Source organism: Drosophila montana, unplaced genomic scaffold (assembly GCF_035044405.1).
Source record: "Drosophila montana isolate Dmon_TW-CO22-7 unplaced genomic scaffold, ASM3504440v1 contig_787_1, whole genome shotgun sequence".
In the NCBI taxonomy this organism is placed as follows: Eukaryota; Metazoa; Arthropoda; class Insecta; order Diptera; family Drosophilidae; genus Drosophila; species Drosophila montana.
In genome coordinates, this window is record NW_026999082.1 from 64,333 (window position 1) to 83,248 (window position 18,916).

General features: G+C 40.8%; 1 protein-coding gene across 1 annotated transcript; it reads right to left on the reverse strand.

Annotated features, from left to right (window-relative positions):
• Positions 1-3,635: 3,635 nt before the first annotated feature.
• On the reverse strand, positions 3,636-17,383 carry LOC135440059 (glucose dehydrogenase [FAD, quinone]). Its single transcript, XM_064699037.1, has 3 exons — positions 16,891-17,383; positions 5,422-5,672; positions 3,636-5,017 (listed from the first exon to the last, which is right to left on the reverse strand). Exons 1-3 carry the CDS (start codon positions 17,346-17,348, stop codon positions 3,642-3,644), a joined length of 2,085 nt encoding a protein of 694 aa, XP_064555107.1. The 5' UTR covers positions 17,349-17,383; the 3' UTR covers positions 3,636-3,641.
• Between the last annotated feature and the right edge of the window lie 1,533 nt (positions 17,384-18,916).

Here is an 18,916-nt window from a genome sequence, read left to right on the forward strand (position 1 = left end):
GAAAACGATTGCATAACAACTTTTTTTTGTTAATCATTCAATGGGCATCAAACTTATTTCCAAAAATTTACTAGTCAAATTCATTTGTGCTGGGTTTCACACTTTTCGCCACGCTTCCACCCTTCTAGGTGGAAATAAATGTCAAAGGTTTTATGGGCGAATTTTTAAGTTTCTTCCGATCGTCTTTAAATTTATAATCAAAACCAAATGAATACGTTTTTCAGCGTTGTTGAGTATTTCACCCGCAACTGTGGAAAATTGGGGGAAGATGATCTTTGTTAACCAACCGCTCGGTTTTAAGCTTCAATATACTCCATCTTCCATCCTCCCGTTCCACACGCAAATGTGGAAAATTGGTGAAAAAGTGTTGCATAAAAGATCTTTGTAAACCAGTCGCTCGACTTCAAGCTTGAATATACCCCATCTTCGAGCTCAGAACAGAGTATTAACTGCGCTATGTAATTATAATGCATTTTGTTAACAAAATCATTGGCCAGGCCCAACCGAATGGCCACCACCTCCATAGAAAAATAATATTAAGAAAAGCAAAATATGCAATGCATTATTCAATACGTATACGTATCATTGTTCAAGCATCGTTAAGTTTTTTTTTTATAATCCCAGCCCCAATCAGCATTACGGTGCGGCCCCCGTCCCCAAAAACCTCCTGCGTAAAGCCTAATTGCAATCATCTTCGAAATGAGCTTGTAATTGCAATCGCTTCGGAATTCCATTTAACGGTTCCCCGGCGCATCTAATTGGACAACGCATTGAGTGAACTTATTTGATTTAATTAATTGTTTTTTTTTTTTTTTTTTAGCTAATTTACGCACTCATTGTTTGTACAATGAGGAAAAGTCTATCTATTGCCTTGAATTATTTGCTGGCCAGATTGCGTAACATCTGCCTAAGGCCATACTTAAAATGCGATTCGGATATTCGTAGCGGCTTTTCCGCTTTTCCCTAATAAAAAACAAAAAAATAAATAAAAAATAAATGAATAAAAATATCTCATCAATAAAATATATCTAATTGGTGTCTTTAGCTTCCTAGCTTTCTAGGATTCATTTTTCTTGGATTAAATCCACCAACAGTTTATTTAAACGATCTGGCAGCATTAAAAATTTGATGTGTTCGTTAAGTTGGCTGCGCCTACTAAAATTGATTAACGATTCATAAAGAAAACGTGCTATAAATCTTTTGTAAGTGATCTGGCAACATTAATCAATTTAATGGGCGTGTTAAGTAGGCTGCGTCTGAAATTGATTAATATTTTACGCTTGTTAAGTTAGCTGTGGCAAGCAAATACTGATATTAATCGTTGTCAATCGATTATTCGACAGTTGCTGACGCTTATATCCAACTGCAACTGTTTCCTTAATTATCTAATTGATAAGTTTTGCACGTTCCGTGCGAAGCCTCAAACGTGTATCTTATGCCGACGACGTGACAGATTAACAGAATTTATATTGCGAATTTGTATTGAGATAGATGCGCACATTTATACGAATAATGTCACATTGGAATGATGGATGATATAACTACTGTCTAAAGGCTTGCCTGTTCGTACTTTTTTTCTCAATAAAAATTTATTTAGGTTTTCTTTTTGCGATCCAAGCTAAATGATCTTGAATGGCATACAAATTTTACTTCATTTCAGATAAGTTGTAGAGTCCTGATTTAAGTAGCCAGTTACAAATGGTTTCGTTCGATTGAAGCATATATGATATATAATCATATATCATGCATTAAATATTATATATCATATATTATATATATTATAAATTTTGTTATTATATATCATATATTATATATTTCTTTCGTTTGGTTGGAACCAAAGTGAAATCTAAATTTTTCCTATCATATTGTAAAAATATTGTGCACGTGAAAAGAGTATCCAGTTATATTAATATATAGATACATATATTTTCTATAACATTTTTTAGCAAAATTATAAAAAATTATATATCAAATAATTTTCAACTTTAATAAAATTGAAAGATATTTCCAAAACTAATATGCGAACTCTAGGAAGTAGGCTTAACTTGAGAAATTCGAATTCCATATTCGAACTAATACTTGCATAGCATACTTTTGGGTTCAGCTTAAACGAAGTAGAAGTTATCTTCAAAGTTATCTGACAAAAATATTTGTGCTAAATATACAATATTGTAATTTAGATAAAACGGAACTGCTTCAAGGCGTAAAAGCTTAAAATATTTTTTAAATTAAATCTAGCTTTATAAAGCTTGCATATTGCATTTATCTTAAGCTGAGTTAAACCTTTTTTAAATTTCTTTTTTGCAGGTAAGCTTCAAAGTTAAGCTCAGCTTTTGGAACGGGAGCGTCAGCAAAAGCTCGCAACAAAATCAATCGTAAAGTAGACTAAGGCTCAAGGTTTCTGTTCTCGCTGATCGCAGATTGCGGCTTGTGCGCTCGCTAAAAATGCGCAGGTTTTGAAAGCACTGTGAAATAATATTTCGCAGCTCGCAACAAAATCAATCGTAAAGTAGACTAAGGCTTAAGGTTTGTGTGCTCGCTGATCGCAGATTGCGGCTTGTGCACTCGCTAAAATTGCGCAGTTTTGGAAAGCACTGTGAAATAATATTTCCCTGGCTTGTTTTTATTTTTATTTTTATTTTATTTATTTTTTTTTTACTCATGTATTCGTTAAATATAACAGCTATTTAAATTCAAACACTGATTACTTCGTATCCAACTTAAGTGCTAATTGAGGTACTCCAAGTGTACGCGGCGAAGTATAAAAAAAATGGTTCATATTTAGTATCAGACACTCGCACAAAAAAAAAAAAATAGTATATATATATGTAAGTAAAGTATATATGTATATCCACGTATAAAACAAACAAACGTATTAGCATAAATGACTCGATATTTACAAGAAGCGCTTATTTGACTAAGGACAACGCACAGAAATAGGAGCAGCAGAGCGAACTAAAGCTTAATAAATTAAACGTGCGATGTGCGCACATGCGACGAGAATTAACTAACTAAAACCTATTCCCGGTTAAAGAGCCTGGTTCAATGACACGAGCTTAAAGTAAAGCTGTAGTTTGAGATTAATCTTGTGCAAGCAACAGCACACAGAATGAGCTTTGGGGATTTCTTTTAAGTGGCGGATCGTTTTTAAAAGCTCTGGCTGAGCTTTTACCTAAGCTAAGTTGACTAAAATGAGGCTTGAAACTGAATACTCATCTTCAATACAAAAGCTTTTGGCGAGCTTTTTTGCGTTAACTGATCAAAATAAAGTTTAAGCACATGAAATTTTGGGCTTAAGATTATAAGCAATATCAAGCATGAAAGCTTTAGCAACTGTTTAAGAAATTAAAGGAAAGCTCTTAGTGAGCCCTAAAAAAGGATAAAAGAGCTTTGGAAACTGGTTAAGAAAGTACATTAAAGCCTCATTTAAGCTAAATTCTATTGACTGCTGACATTTAAGCTCAGTTAGAGTCCAAAGCTCTACAAACTGGTCACGATGCGCTTTCGCTTGACTTTCATTTCTTTTCCACAAGATTATTCTCAAGCTTAAAAAGCTACTTTAAGCAACTGTCACTGAGTGATCAGCATATGCCTCCGGGTCGACTCACAACTTTACCCCTCTACCCGCCGCCCGCTGCCCGCTACGAGCTTGGCAATGGCCATTGTCGCACCCTTTCCGCGAGCGTCTCATTGGCGGGGGTCAGCGAACGCTTCGTGCGCCATTGCTGATCCGTGGGCTTCGTGGTGGGGGTCAGCCACAGTTGCTTGATGAGATCGGCGCCCTTCTCGGCGATCATGACAACCGGTGCGTGTATATTGCCATTGGTAATGGCCGGCATGATGCTCGCATCGATGACACGCAATCCGGGGACACCGTAAACCCGCAGCTGTGGATCCACGACGGCCCAGGGATCGCTGGGCGGCCCCATTTTGGCCGTGCCGCTCATATGGTAGATGGTCATCGTGTACTGCCTGATAAAACAGTTCCAGTACTCGTCGGTGAACAGGGTCAGATGCTTGCAGTTGGGCAGCGGCTTGCTCCAGAAGCGAGCACCGAAACGCTTCATCGCCTGCGTCTCGCCGACGGCAATCGCCGCCTTGACGCCCTCGCGCAGCACATTCACATCGTCCGGATGGGTGAGGTAGTTGTGGTAGAGCAGGGGATAGCGCAGGGGATTCTTCGATGCCAGCTTAATGTAGCCGCGACTCTTGGGCCGCAGCATCATGGGGAATATGCCAAAGACATCGCGATTGTTCACCTCGCCAAAGACCTCCTGATAGAACTCGTCGGTCAGACCGTGGGCGGTCTTCACCTGAGATCCGCCATCGGACATTACCGAGGCGGAGGTCATCATGAAGTTCATATCCGGCCAATCGTCGCTGGCATTTGCATATTTGGTATTGATAAAGGCGACCGCCTCCAGCCCAATGCTGGACGTCAGCGGCCCATCCTCGGTGATGGCATACCGCAGCGCCGTGTTTATGTTCACCATGCGCTTCATCACAATCGAGATGGGATAGTCAATCAGGAAGGCAATCCCGCCCACCGCTATGTGATCCTGCAGATTCTGGCCGACGCCGGGCAAGTGCTGCACCAGCGGTATGCCGACACGGGCCAGCTCCTCGCCATGGCCAATGCCCGAGAGCATCATCAGATGCGGACTGCCGATGGCGCCAGCGGCCAGCACCACCTCCCGCGTCGCATACACATTCTGCAGTTGGCCATCCCGGATGAACTGCACCCCGGTGGCGCGTTTCGTCTGCGGATCTGTCAGCACCTTTGTCACGTGCGAGAAGAGCGCCACATGCAGATTCGAGCGCAAACGGGCCGGTCGCAGAAACGATTTGGCCGTCGAGCTGCGCGAACCGCGACGCATATTGAACTGGTAGAAGCCAAAGCCCGTCTGTTGGGCTCCGTTCACATCGACGATATCGTAGCCCATCTCCTCGCCGGCCTGCAGAAAGGCCGGCCCAATGGGCGTATTGTAGGGCGAATCCTGCACTGTCCAGAGGCCACCTGCAATGAATGTGTTCTAATTAAAGTATTTCAAGGTGGACGACAGGCGAAAGGGTTATAAAGAGGCTGAGCGGGAAAGCTGCTTGAAAGCATCACAAGAAATTAATTGTTTAAAAAAAAGCTTTGAAAGCTCTTGATAAGCCGTATACAAATACCATAAAGTAGATTACTTAAAGCTAAAGTCAGATAATATCATGAATCTTGTGCATGCAAGAACTTAAAAAGTGTGCTAAAAAGCATTTCCTTCCAATTATTGGAGAATTCAGTCAACGTCGCTCTTAAAGCACCCGAAAGCTTTAAGTAATTATTGCATGCATTCAATAAAGCTGACTTAAAGCTTTAAAGACGCTTTAAAAAGGCTTTTATGTAGGCGGACGGGGTTGGTTAACTGCACGAGAACTTACCTGTGCCATGGTAGCGTTTGTTGCGCGCCAGGTACGGATTGCGCTGATCCTCCGACTTGCGGAAGTAGGGCAGAATCTCCTCGAACGACCAGCCGGGATTCCCAAATGCCGCCCACTGATCAAAGTCCCGCCGATTGCCGCGTATGTAGAGCATCGTGTTCAGCACGGAGCTGCCGCCAATCACCTTGCCACGTGTCCAGCAGCAGCGTTTGTCCTTCATGGCCTGGCAGGCCGTCGCCTGAGGCTGAGTGCTAGACAGGGAGAGAGAGAGAGATAGAGAGAGAGAGAGAGAGAGAGAGAGAGAGTGTGTGTAATGGAGAAGATGGTAGAGAAAACGTAAACAATTAGCGAATGTGTTGGCAGGGCTTTCATCATTAATCAACAGGTAAACATCGCACGACAATAAAATCGCATTAGCTAAGCTATTCAAGGGCCACGCCCACCCAAACACGCCCTTCCCCGGCAGCGACAGCCACTTTGTACGCGCCATTGACCGTCCGCGGCAGTAATGCAAACAAAACAGAAGCTGGCAACAAAACGTAGACGGGGCAACAATTGTTGGCCAGTGGGCAACTTTATTACAGCATCAACAACAACAACTAACAACTAACAACAACTAACAACTAACAGCAACTAACAACAATTGCCGTCAGTGTTGTTGATTAGGAAAAAGCTTTGTGCAGTTGAAACTCAGACCACAAATTGTACATGATCTGCGGCATTATTTGGCATTTAACTCGTTTGCCTTGGGGAAAGAGCGTACGTTTTGGGATTAAAATACCAGAGTACTCAAAGTACTCATTATGAGTAGCAATGAGTATTAATGAATAGTTGCGAGAGTTTTCCTGCCTTTGGCTTGCCTACGGGCTCAAAATTTTGTTGACTTTGTTGGCAATAATCAAATTCAAGTTGGGTATACAAGACAAACAAATTTCCCAAACTAATATGTGGATTACTTTGAGCCAATTAACTAGTGAAGAATAAATAAACAGTTTGTTCTATTGCAATTTGCAATTGAATTGCGAGCTATAAAGGCACAGACTTGACATTTAAAAAAAAATATATGCTCATATACCATACTTAGATGAAGTACTCCCCATCATTTATTTTCGATAACTCATAATATCGATTAATATCGATTTTAAGTCATAGCTCGAAGAATATAAGAGCTAGTTACGCCTAACTTGGCATGCACAAACTTTTGTATGTTATATTTGAGCATTGCAAATTTCACGATGATCGGACTATAAGCACCGAAGATACCCAAGACTGCATTTCCCACAAATAGTATGGAGAGGAGGCTGCGGGGTATCTGCTAGTCGGGCTCATCTGTTGCCAATTGTTTGCTGCGCTGCCTCACTTTGGTCAGGAATTTCCTCCCACTCTCACGGCCAGCTTTCGTCGGCAGCCTGCTGCAGGCCCATGTTTAGCTCAACTTTTGGTCTAATTAACCGCCCACCCGCCGCGCACCCTCTCTCTCTCTCTCTCTCTCGCTCTCTCTCTCTCTCCGCTCGCTGGCTGCGCTAATTAGTTTCGTCCATTGTCCCGTTATGCGCGTTTGTTAAACATACAGGAAACTGCAGTCGGCAGGCGACACGAACTGCAAATTGAATGACAGCAAATGAAAATAACAACAATCGACAATCAACAATCAACAATCAACAATGAGCTCAGCAAGTGCAGCACAACTGCAGCTAACTTGAAACATGACAAAACATTTCAACATGCTCCAGAGACGCGCACTCGACTAGCGAATACCCTGTAAGATCTATTGCTAAAGTCGGGCTATGTAATACTAAGCGTATATTATTGAATTTTTATTGAAAGTGAAGTTTTATAATATAATAGGCTATTTATCAAAGTCTTGCTATAAAGTCTTGCTCTGTAATACTGAGCATATATATATATATATATATCTTTAATTAACTTGGCTGCAAAACTTGAAAGCGCGATGAGCTAATACGTATATCTAATAAATTCTAGATATAATAAGTATACGAGATCTTAGATACCAAATTTACAATGTCTAGCTCTTAAAGGAACTGAGTTCAGCTGGTTCATTCGATGGGGAAATGAGTTGGGCTATATAAAGAAAATACTTTAAGTAGGTATTAAACAGTTAAGTAGTCGCAGACCCCGTGGGATCTAATAGTAAAATCGTGCGTATGCCTCCTAGAATAGCTCTATAATATCGAGTTTTTATTATAATGACGTAGTTTAGTTTGCTTTATTGAGCTATTGATGAGCTAATCCGAATCCCCAATGAAATTCATTCATAGATACAAAACTTTGTTATGCCTAGCTTTTATGGTAACTGAGTTCAGCTGGTTCATTCGATAATTCGGTTCGGGAAATAAATCAAGAATATACATATATAGAAAATATTTAATGGGCTTTAAGTAGCCCATGTTATTCGTTTCTATTGAATAGCTGAGCCACAGCTAATCCGAAATTCTTTTGAAATTTAGATTCTGTATATGAAATGTTGTCGCTTATCAAGCGACTGAGTGCACAAAGAAAGTTAATCGAACTGTGATGGCATTTAAAATTCTATAAACACAACTGAAAAGCCAGAAACAAATAATGGTCAGTTGACAATGCGGACAAACTGCCTTTGCCCCTTCGAGTCCCATGCACCTGGTTTTCCACATTGATGAGCTCAGATTTGGCTTCTTCTTTTAACTTGTTTACAAGGTCACACACAACACATGATGCCCGCCCGACAGCTACAAATAAACATACAGGGTATTCGATAATTAAAAACAAAGAAAAAAGGAAACGAAATGTCAGTTGCGGAAAACTTGGTCAAGTCAACTGCAAACAAGACAAAGATGAATGCAGATGGAAGACGGCAGAGCTCAGATTGCGGTTAGTCAATTGAAGATTAAAGAGTCTAGAGTTTCGGATACGAAAGTGTTTAAATGTCATGTTGTTGTTGTTGTTGATGTTGTTGCTTTATCGATTCATGTCGATTTGCTGCCGATTATCTATGTTTGTTCATTGTGCGTTGGCTTTGATTGTCTGCGCTTCTTCACGCCTGCCCGAGCTGGCGACTTGATTAATATGCTGGCATTTGTTTTGGCCGTCTTCTTTCGGGCGCCACCTGTATCGATTTTCGTACCACTGTGCCGCATTGTTGGGCGTCATTTGGCTATGCGCCTTGACTCAATAAATCATTCGAGTTATTCGAGTCGACTTGGCCCGGAGTCTGTCATTAAATATTGAACTTTCCCTCTGCTCTTCGCAGTCCACGTCTCATTTTACATGTGACGCAATTTTCGTGTGCGTATTTTTATTAGCCATTTAACAGTTGGCGCACATAAATGTTACCAATTATTGTTAGCTCAGTTTTTGCGTGCCCTCTCTTGGAGGGCAATTATTTGGCACATTAGTTATTTATGGGCGCTCGCCCCGCTTCTTTTATGCTCTGCCATTTCGAAGCGTTTCAAATGCCAACTAAATGGAGTCACAGCCTGAGCCTGCTAATGTCAGCCACACATATATATTTATGGTCATCTATACAAGTATATATGTACATATAAATTGGCATGGCGCTTACATATTAACATATAAATAAAGTCTTCACAAGTCAGTTGACAACTCTTTAACTATCTTGAGGAATACAAATGTTATTTCATATATAAAAACTCAATTTCCAAGAGCTCAATAGTTCATTAGGCAGCATTTTAATGTGCTGCATAAACTTATCTAAAAGAAGTTTAAGAAAACTCAGAACGAGAAAGTGAGAAAGGCCCACCGATGATTTAAGACTGATTTAAAGACTGACAGGATAGTTCTCAAAGAATCAGACAGACGGACGGACGCTGATCTAGAATATATATGCATAATGGACTCGAAGTAGCCTACCCCTGCCTGTTGCACACATGTGCCACAATACCAATATTCCCCTCTCTGTTAACATCCAGAAGATCTATTAACTATTTAGTATGTCTCTTAAATGCCAAGGATGTATTTGCTAAGCCCTAAAACACACAATTGTGCCTAACAGCTACATTTGTTTGGGTTTTTAGCGCTGGAGTTTGACACCAAGTGGAATTTAAACAGCTTTTTGTTTATAGTTATGTTAACGTCACGCTGTTAACGTCACATTAACATTTAAAGCCTTAACTAAACGCAAACACATTTGCATGATGGGCCCGTTGTTCATTTGTTAAACTAATTTCAGCGACATTTTGTGCTTCGATTATTGCAAATTTAAATGTTAATTCAATTGACAGCCGGAACAAACTGGCCAGTAAAAAGCCAGACACTTATGCATTATATATCTATATATGTCTATATAATGTTCATAGATGTCGCGAACTGAAGTCAAGGTCTCCATTTGTGACACGCTCACAATTGCAAACACTTGTTTTGACATGTTTTGCTATTTGCCTGATTTGGTTGTTAGTGCGCGCAAGTTCGTGTCCTAAGTCTTTTGATTTGTACGGGCCCCAAAAAAAAATGGCAGAAAAATAAGGAAAAATTGTGAAATGTTTTTTAGCGCATAGAAACATTTCACACACTCACAAAAATTGTTGATGACGCTTTGGACATATCAGTGACAGGTGTGTGAGTGAGTGTGCCAGTGTGCGTGTGCGTGTGTGTGTGTGTGTGTGTGTCGGCTAGTATATCTCTTACTGGCCAATCTCTTGAGCGTCTCTGCTGAGCGTTTTTTTCACTTCGAAGCTACTCACAGAAGCCTGTCGCGCTCACGTACCAGCTGAGACGCTGTTGTTGTTGTTGTTGTTATTTTCATTGTTGTTGCTTGTTTGCGTTTCATGTATTTTTGATTGGCAATTGTGCTCATTGCAATTGGCCAGCCAGCCAGGCAGCCAGACAGGCCGCGCAGGCAGCTCGCTTCAACTTTCAGCGCTGCAGTTGTTGCTCTTATTGTTGCTGTTGTTGTTGCTGTTGCTGCTGTTGCCTCTCCGATCTGGTCTGGTGTTTCATTTCATTTCATGCCATTTCCAGCCTGTAACCGATTAACCCACTTTATGTGCTTCGATCCGGTTTTGGCCATTTGGCATTCGTCGCATTTAGATTGAGAAATTGCTGTAGGATATGCCGGTTCGGGCCAGTTCCTCTACAAACACACACACACCTGGCCGCCCCTTTAGCATTTCATCTCATGCTTTTGGCTAGCAAACATTTCTGATTGATGTGCAACATCCGAACGCATTCGCTTTGGGTGTTCGCTGTCGGCCCAGGCGAATATTCACTTTTGGGCGCTAACTATCGGCGATGACATTTATGACTGCACGCTCCAAACGATGCCGATTTGTTGGGGTCGTTCAGGCATTACATAAGCCAACAGAAAAAGCAACAACAACAACAACAGCAACAGCAACAGATCTGCAGCAGGAGATGACAAGCCTGATCTCTCTGAGTCAGGTGTATGTGAACCTAATGGGCGTGTTCCTAATCTATGTGTGTTGCCCAAGAACTCATTATCACAATAAATGTTAAGCTTCGCTGTTAATACTAACATTATTAATTTAACAGCATTTTAATTGCCTACAGCTGCGTAACATAAGAGTCAAATGTTGCGAAGAGCGCTGTAAAAACCAACATTTGTTGTTTTTAAGACATAGTTAATCCCCACCAATTAACCCACTAAGGCTTAGCTAACCCCCCCCGCTAACCACTTATACAGCGCGTGCTAACAGCATGTCAACTGTATGTAAAAGCGCGCCACAACTGTTATTTATCTTGATTCTAATTTGCTCTACCTACTGCTAAAGTTAACTACAGCAATTTTAACATTTTGTAAATCACCATCTTGTGCTCTCAAATGCAGTCAATTGTAGGTAGTGTTGCCACCTGGCTGTGCTTTGCATGTATGGCAACACCAACTAATTTCTTGTTTATGTAAAACTATTATGAATTTCTATTTGACCGATTCCTTGACAAGCTGCTGTCAACTTTTTGACGTGATATTGCCACATAATAAGTATATGCATACAATTAAAAACGCGTTAGGCGGACAGTGTTGCCACCTGGTTATTTATGTCAATACAAAACTCAATTTTAGAAAGAGGAAGCAGAAAAATCGCAAATATTGTTAACAAGAGAATAATTGTGGTCAAGCCTACGACACAGCGTTGCCAGATGGCAAAAAATTTAAAATCTTACCAGTTAAGAGAACAGGATGAAACAAGCTTCAAAACAAATATGAATAGTCTAAATATTAAATAAAAAGGTTGCCATATTTGCGACATAGCGTTGCCATATGGTATTTCATATTCAAATTATCCCGCTAAAAGAAAAGGATAAAGTAAAAGCTACTGGCAACTCAGTGCAGAAGCGTTGCCACACACAGCCTAAACATTTCTTTTTAGATAACAAAATGTAATTGTAATTCAGTTTAACTGCGCGCCAAAGCGTTGCCACATGGCATGTGATTTGAAAAAAAAAGAGGCTGAGAGCGAACAAAAAAATGCACGAATTCTTGAAAAATATGTTCAATATATATATCCAAATATTTGTGTATCATATTTCGAAATACATTTGCCACATGCAAATCATTGAAGTGCAACAAAAGCGATGTGGCAAGCAGTGTATTTCAGTTTCGGTTAAGAGCTCTCACACAACTCGAATCTGGCAGATTGCGGCACAAACATTAAATACCAAAATATGTTAACGACGCTGGACCAGGGATTAGGTTGCCGCCCGTGGGGACAGGGCTCTGGCCTTAGCCATCGCACACCAGCTAAAGCCAGCTAAAGTGGCAACATGCAATCGCTGCTGCGGGTTGCAGCTTGTTGTTGTTGTTGTTGCTGTTGCTGTTGTTATTGTTGTTGATTGGCCGCCACCGCCTGCCCCTGCCACGCGAAAGTGATGCAATGGCGCGGAAAACAGGCGCTGATTGCCACACACTCCACTCTATGTAGGCGCAGGTGTATGTGTGTGTCTCTCTCTCTCTCTCTCTCGATTTCGTATGCATTTAGCCGGGAGGCGGCAGGCAACAAACCTGGCAACTGCCCCGCTCTGCTGCATTCAATTACAAACGAATGCAGGCGCCGCAAAATGAAAAGAAAATTGGAAATGCTTTGCGCTGTTCCAATTGGAATTTATGTGTGTATGTGTGTGTGCCTGGTGTGTGTCTATGGTAACAGCTTTTGGCCGTATGCTAATGCCAATGGAATTCTGACTAGCCAAAAAAACACATATATATACATAGAGAGAGAGAGAGAGAGAGAGAGAGAGAGAGAGAGAAACGAGCTAGCTCGAATAAAAGTGAAATTTTTGTGGTCGCTACAGGGCAGGGTCCAAGCCGGGCCCTACCGAAACAGTTAAATAGATTACGGTATTGAAAAGCGTTCGAACACAAAATAAACGCCAGCTCATGAATAATAAGCAGACAGGTGGCTAGCAACAGGTGATCAGGTTCAAGAGTTAGAAAAGTTGAGATAAAAACAACAAAACTGTTCCTAACGGTAGCGTGTTCTAATTTCATTAGAGTTTTCATTGCAGAGGCTGTCAGAGAGCGAGAGACAGAGAGAGAGAGAGAGAGAGAGAGAGAGAGAGAGAGAGTGAGGCACATTAATTTGATTTAATTGCAAACTCGATTTTATTCGTGGAGGAACTCTTCGTTCTAAAAACCGCAAGCAATTCAAGCTGCAAGTCACGTAGGCAGCGCGAGCAAACGCTCAATTGCTTTGACTACCAAATAAAACGAATTGGAACAGCTAACAGCAGCATGCCGACCTTTAAATACTCTTTAAGGGAGAATGAAGCTTGCTGGAGCTGAGTCCAAGTCCAAGTTATCTTACCCAGATCTACCTGAAACTATGATCTAAATCAAAACTCATTCATATAATTGACATTATTTAAAAGAAATTTAAATTTCTACACTTTTGCCTTAATAGCATGAAAATGATAATAATAAAATAAACGAGAAAGAAGTGCTATCTTCGGCACACCGAAGATTTAATACCCTTGCAGACCCAACCTTTTCAAAATGCTCATAGTGCTTTGCCCGTATCTAAGAAGCACAGGGAAAATAGTTAATGCCGAGTATGTTTAAGATATCTTGAAAAACAAAACAGGTTTCCATACAACAACTTAATTTTCGACCGATCGTTCCTATGGCAGCTATATGATATAGTTGCCCGATGTGAATAAGATTTTGCATAAGTGGAGGGAGCATAGTAAAACTAATAAATGCCGAGTTTGGTCAAGATATCTTGAAAAACAAAAAAATTCCATACAACAGCATAATTTTCGACTGATCGTTCCTATGGCAGCTATATGATATAGTTGTCCGATCTTAATAGAATTTTGCATATATATGGGGACCGTAGTAAAACTAATAAATACCGAGTTTGGTTAAGATATCTTGAAAAACAAAACAGGTTTCCATACAAAAACTTAATTTTCGACCGATCTTTCCTATGGCAGCTATATGATATAGTGGTCCGATCTTAATAGGATTTTGCATATATATGGGGAGCCTAGTAAAACTAATAAATACCGAGTTTGGTCAAGATATCTTGAAAAACATAAAAATGTTCCATACAAAAACTTAATTTTCGACCGATCGTTCCTATGGCAGCTATATGATATAGTTGCCCGATCTTAATAGGATTTTGCATATATATGGGGAGCGTAGTAAAACTAATAAATACAAAGTTTAGTCAAGATAACTTTATAAACAAAAATGTTTTTCATACAAGAACCTACTTTTCGACCGATCGTTCCTATGGCAGCTATATGATATAGTGGTCCGATCCAGCTGGTTTTGACATATGAGCTGCGTGCAACAGAAAGAGGGAATTCTGCAAAGTTTCATAAAGATAGCTTTAAAACTGAGAGACTAGTTCGCATAGAAACAGACAGACGGACAGACGGACAGACGGACATGGCTATATCAACTCGGCTGTTGATACTGATCAAGAATATATATACTTTATGGGGTCGGAGATGTCTCCTTCTATGCGTTACACATTTCACGACAAAATTATAATACCCTCTGCAAGGGTATAAAAACTCTTAGACTAGTTTACATGGAAACAGTCTTGATCCTTCCACTCCTTTATTCTTCCATTAATATTTATTAACTCTTTGTCTAAACTTGAGGCTAAGGAATAGAAATTAACTTTCATTAATATTTGTCTATTTGAGATCTTTAAATGCTGCCAAACTGCGTAGCTAAGCTCTAGATAAAGTTGTAGAGCATATTAAGTAAACATTCTGCGTTTTCCTTATATAATTCCCCAATATCCGCTGATAACTCCGAATTTCGCAGCTGTGCGTGCCTAAACACAGGCCTAATCGATTTGAGAGACTAAGACGAACCTACATACCTAATTTGCTAACTCTAGCTATCAGAGTCTTCGAGATAATGAAGATTGAGCAAAATAGCTGCTTTTAATCATTATTTTATTTAAAGATACTTTCTGTCTGTTGCTCGATTATGCTCCTTTTGTGAATAGAAAATATGACAGGCGGCTTTTCGTTACGCAATGTGCACACTGTACAGTGCATTCTCTTTTTCCTTTATTTAACTATTTGCTTTTTTCTGTTCATTATGAATGCATTATTCAATGCAAAAATCTGCATTGTCCAGCGCGGCTTTGGCAGCAAATTAAAACAGTCTATAGGCAAAGTGTTTCCCCATAAAATCCATTTGCCATTTGTGTGTGAAAAGAGATCGCAAATAGCCAAATACTTTGACTGATTGCTGCTAACTGAAAGTGTTGCCAAGCGTTGAGGCTGTGCTCGGGCTCGTAGCTGCGTAGCCAGGTACAGAAATGAATAGCACGATCAAAGCAAATATTTCGATTTGCCAGCCAGGCTCTGGGCCCTAAGAGCCAGACTAGACAAACTTTGGCATTATTTGCTTGCCAAAGCCCATCAAATTTGTCTCACATCTGGGCTAAGTCCACCAACAAAGTCAAAGGTAAACACGATTTGGAAACAATTTAGTTGACATTTGGCTTTAAGCAATGAAAATGTAATCAACTTTGTTTAGCTGAAATATTAATCAATCTTGTATATTCGTAGCTTTGGTATAAAGATATATAATCATAACAAATATCAATACTATCATGGTGGATACGTTTATTTTAGGCAAAAGTGATCCAGTCGGGAGTGCCCGACTAGAAGATACCCTGAGCCTTCTTCCACCAACACCAAATGCAATTCGCGGCGGGGAGATGGATAAAAACTTTAAAAAAACTTTATCTGCATATACTATTCTGGAAGCTACCTGTCAAATGTGTTGACTATAGCTCAAACAGAACTCGATATCGATTTTTATCGATTGCCTGGAAACGGGGCACTAGGACGACCTTTTTTCAAAATCGAAAGTCTCTAGCTCTTAAAGGTTCTAAGATCCTTGCGATCATACATACGGACAGACAGACAGACGGACAGACAAACAGACGGACATGGCTATTGATGCTGATCAAGAATATATATATTTTACGGGGTCGGCGATGCTTCCTTCTGCCTGTTCCATACATTTGCACAAAAACATGATACCCTTTCTTCTCACATTCAAAGGGATTAGGGTATAAAAATATGACTTTCCGATTCTAGAAAAAAGAGGCTTATCCAAAATGTGAACTATTAAACTTTTTTTTATACTAAACCTTAACCTACATACCAAGTTTTATGTATCTAGGTTTATTAATTCTCGAGTTATAACTCGAGTATATATTTATATATATTGCTCGAGGTTATGCTAACCTTCGCAAACCACATCTCGAAATCGATATTAATCGAAATCATTAGAAATGGGTGTATCGAAATAGGATTAACGCGTTCTACTTATGGCTTAGTATAATATAATTGTTAAGCTTCAAGTCTGTTGTTGTTCCACTATCGGAGATAGATGCGTTTGCACGGATCAAGATCAAGAATATATGTATATGCCCTACGGGCTCAGATATGCTTCCTTCCGCCGATTCGGCTGATTTTGGCTTATGATAAAGAATAGTTTGGGATTCCCGCTGCGAACCGGCTTGCAGCCTTGGTTTGGCTAGCCAGAAATAAACGTTGTTTTACTCGGACACGCATCCAATGAGAAAAAGGTCTAAATCAATGAACGATGCGCAGCTCTTGGCCATGGCCAGGCATTTCACAGCCAACAGCCAAGAGCGAAGAGCGAAGAGCCAAGAGATTGGCCCAAATGGACTTGAATATGGAAATGGCTATGGAAATGGCGAGTCATCAATGTGACGCATCAGCAGACAGACTCAGACTCAGACTCAGACCGAGTCTCAGACCGAGTCTCAGACTCAGCCGCAGCCGCAGCTCGTTGCGGGCCAGTCGCCGGGGCGTGTTTTGTTTGACTTGACCGAAAGGTGGCAAACCGAATGACAATTGTGTACTTGGGGCTAGGTTGTTGTCGGCATTTATATTGTTGTTGTTATTATAGCCATTTGGCTCGACTCGACTGTCCGTCCCTCAGAGCTAATGAGCAAAAGTGGGTCACTGTGAAGGCTCTGTGCGGCGGCTTACCGATATTTCCAGTCCATTTTGCTTTTGTGCAAATAGAGCGACAGCAGCGGCACATCCGATATTTCCGTCTCCTGTCCGCCGGCCTCCAGCAGCAGCACCTTCCAGTGCGGCACCTCCGACAGGCGGGAGGCCAGCACCGTGCCCGCCGAGCCGCCGCCAATGATTATGAAATCATAGGCCAGCTCCACCTGCGGCACATTAAAGGGCCGATTTTCGGGATCGAACAGATCGTAATTATAGTATGCTATCGCGGCGATTAGAAATGGTAAAATTGTCAGTTTGCCGACGCCGACAACGGCGGTTGTCAGTTTAATGGCGCTGGCTATGCCCAGGCCCAGTTTTGAGGCGCCCACGGCTGCCACGCCCGCTGCGGCAGCCGCCTTCGAGGCGGCGCTTGCCTTGAAGAGCAGCCCGCCCACCGAAACGGCGGCGGCGCCCAGGGCAGGCACAACAACCATATTGACAGATAAATATCACACGCGGACTCTCCTGCTCCCACTCGCACTCGCCCTCTCTCTCGCTCTCTCAATTCTTGAGCTGCGCTTTGATAGCTATATCCTTAAACGCTGCTCGCGTCGTTCGCGTCGCTCCTTTGTCTTTGCGCTAGCACTCAGCACATCTTTTATTCAATTTCTTCTTTCTTTTATCCAAGAATTCGATTTGCACGCTTTCATTCACAATCACAAATCACGAGTCACGTTCACCAATCAACAATTGTTGTTATTGTGCACTTTCATTTGGGCATCGAAAGAAAATACAACAACAACAAAAAAGTATTGTTTCTTTTCTTTTTTTTTTGAAAAATAAATAAACAAAAGTGCGAGTCGCGTTGCATTCCTCGTCGCGTTCGAGGCGTATCAAAGAAAAAAATTGGTTTTTTTTCCCAAAAAAAAAAAAAAATTTCTAAAAAAAAGGCAACCGACTTGTTTGGCAGCCGCTGCGTTTCTGAGCCACAAACGCAACTCGTGTGCGACGTTTTGTCTGCTTCGCATTTCTTGTTGCAAGCCCGTTTAAGCGGCCGCCGCAGCTGAAGCTCAGGCCGAGACGGTTGCGCATGCGCTCGCCCTGCGCAGCTCAGCTCAGCTGAGGAGCTCTGTCTGCGACTCGTCGCTCTGCAGCTGAGCTGAGCTGCGCTGCGCCGAGCTGAGCTGCGCTGCGCCGAGCTGGAGCGGAGCGCGTGACACGAGCCAAGCCACACGAAATGGCTGCGAGCATCAAAGGGAAAAGAAGAAGAAGATAATTTATTATTTATCGACTAAGATATTGGACTGTATTTTTTTATTTATCTTCCTATATTTCTCTATCTATCTCTCTCTCTCTCTCTCTCCCATCTCTACGCCTCTCTCTTTCTTCTCTCTCTCTCTCTCTCTCTCTCTCTCTCTTTCTTCTCTCTCTCTTGCTTCTAACTCTTTTCCTTTCTTATCTCTTCTTTCTGCTGCTTTATGATCCAATACATACGAAAGCAGATTTTCTCGCAGTCTTTTAACAGCATTTGATCCTTAAATTCTGTTTTAAACGTTTTACAGGCTGCCGTATTCTGTTAATCAAACGATTACTATGAAAAAAATATAACATAAGTTTTCCAAATACCAAAGCTAAATATATCCTTATAAATAGTGTTCAACTGATTTTTTTTGACAAATCTCAATTTAAAACTAAACTCACTCGAGGTACTTCTCCTAACTTTGCGATTAGATATATTTATAAAATGACAGAAGCTTTTCTTCATGAAAGGTATTTCTGAAAATTGTCAGTAGAATTGTATGAAATACAGAAACCTGCCAAATTTATTTAATTTGAACTATATTATGTTTATTGTTTCCCGATTTCAAACAATTTTCAATAATAGACTTTTAAAGCCCCATTTAACAATGACACAGATACTAACTAATCTAAATAATAGTTGCTGTACATATGTAATCAATAAGAATTTCTTCTTATACAATAACAATATTAATATACGCGCTAAATATTTCAAAAAGCTTTTAAAATAGCTGATATATATTAATGTGGTTATTCATAAATA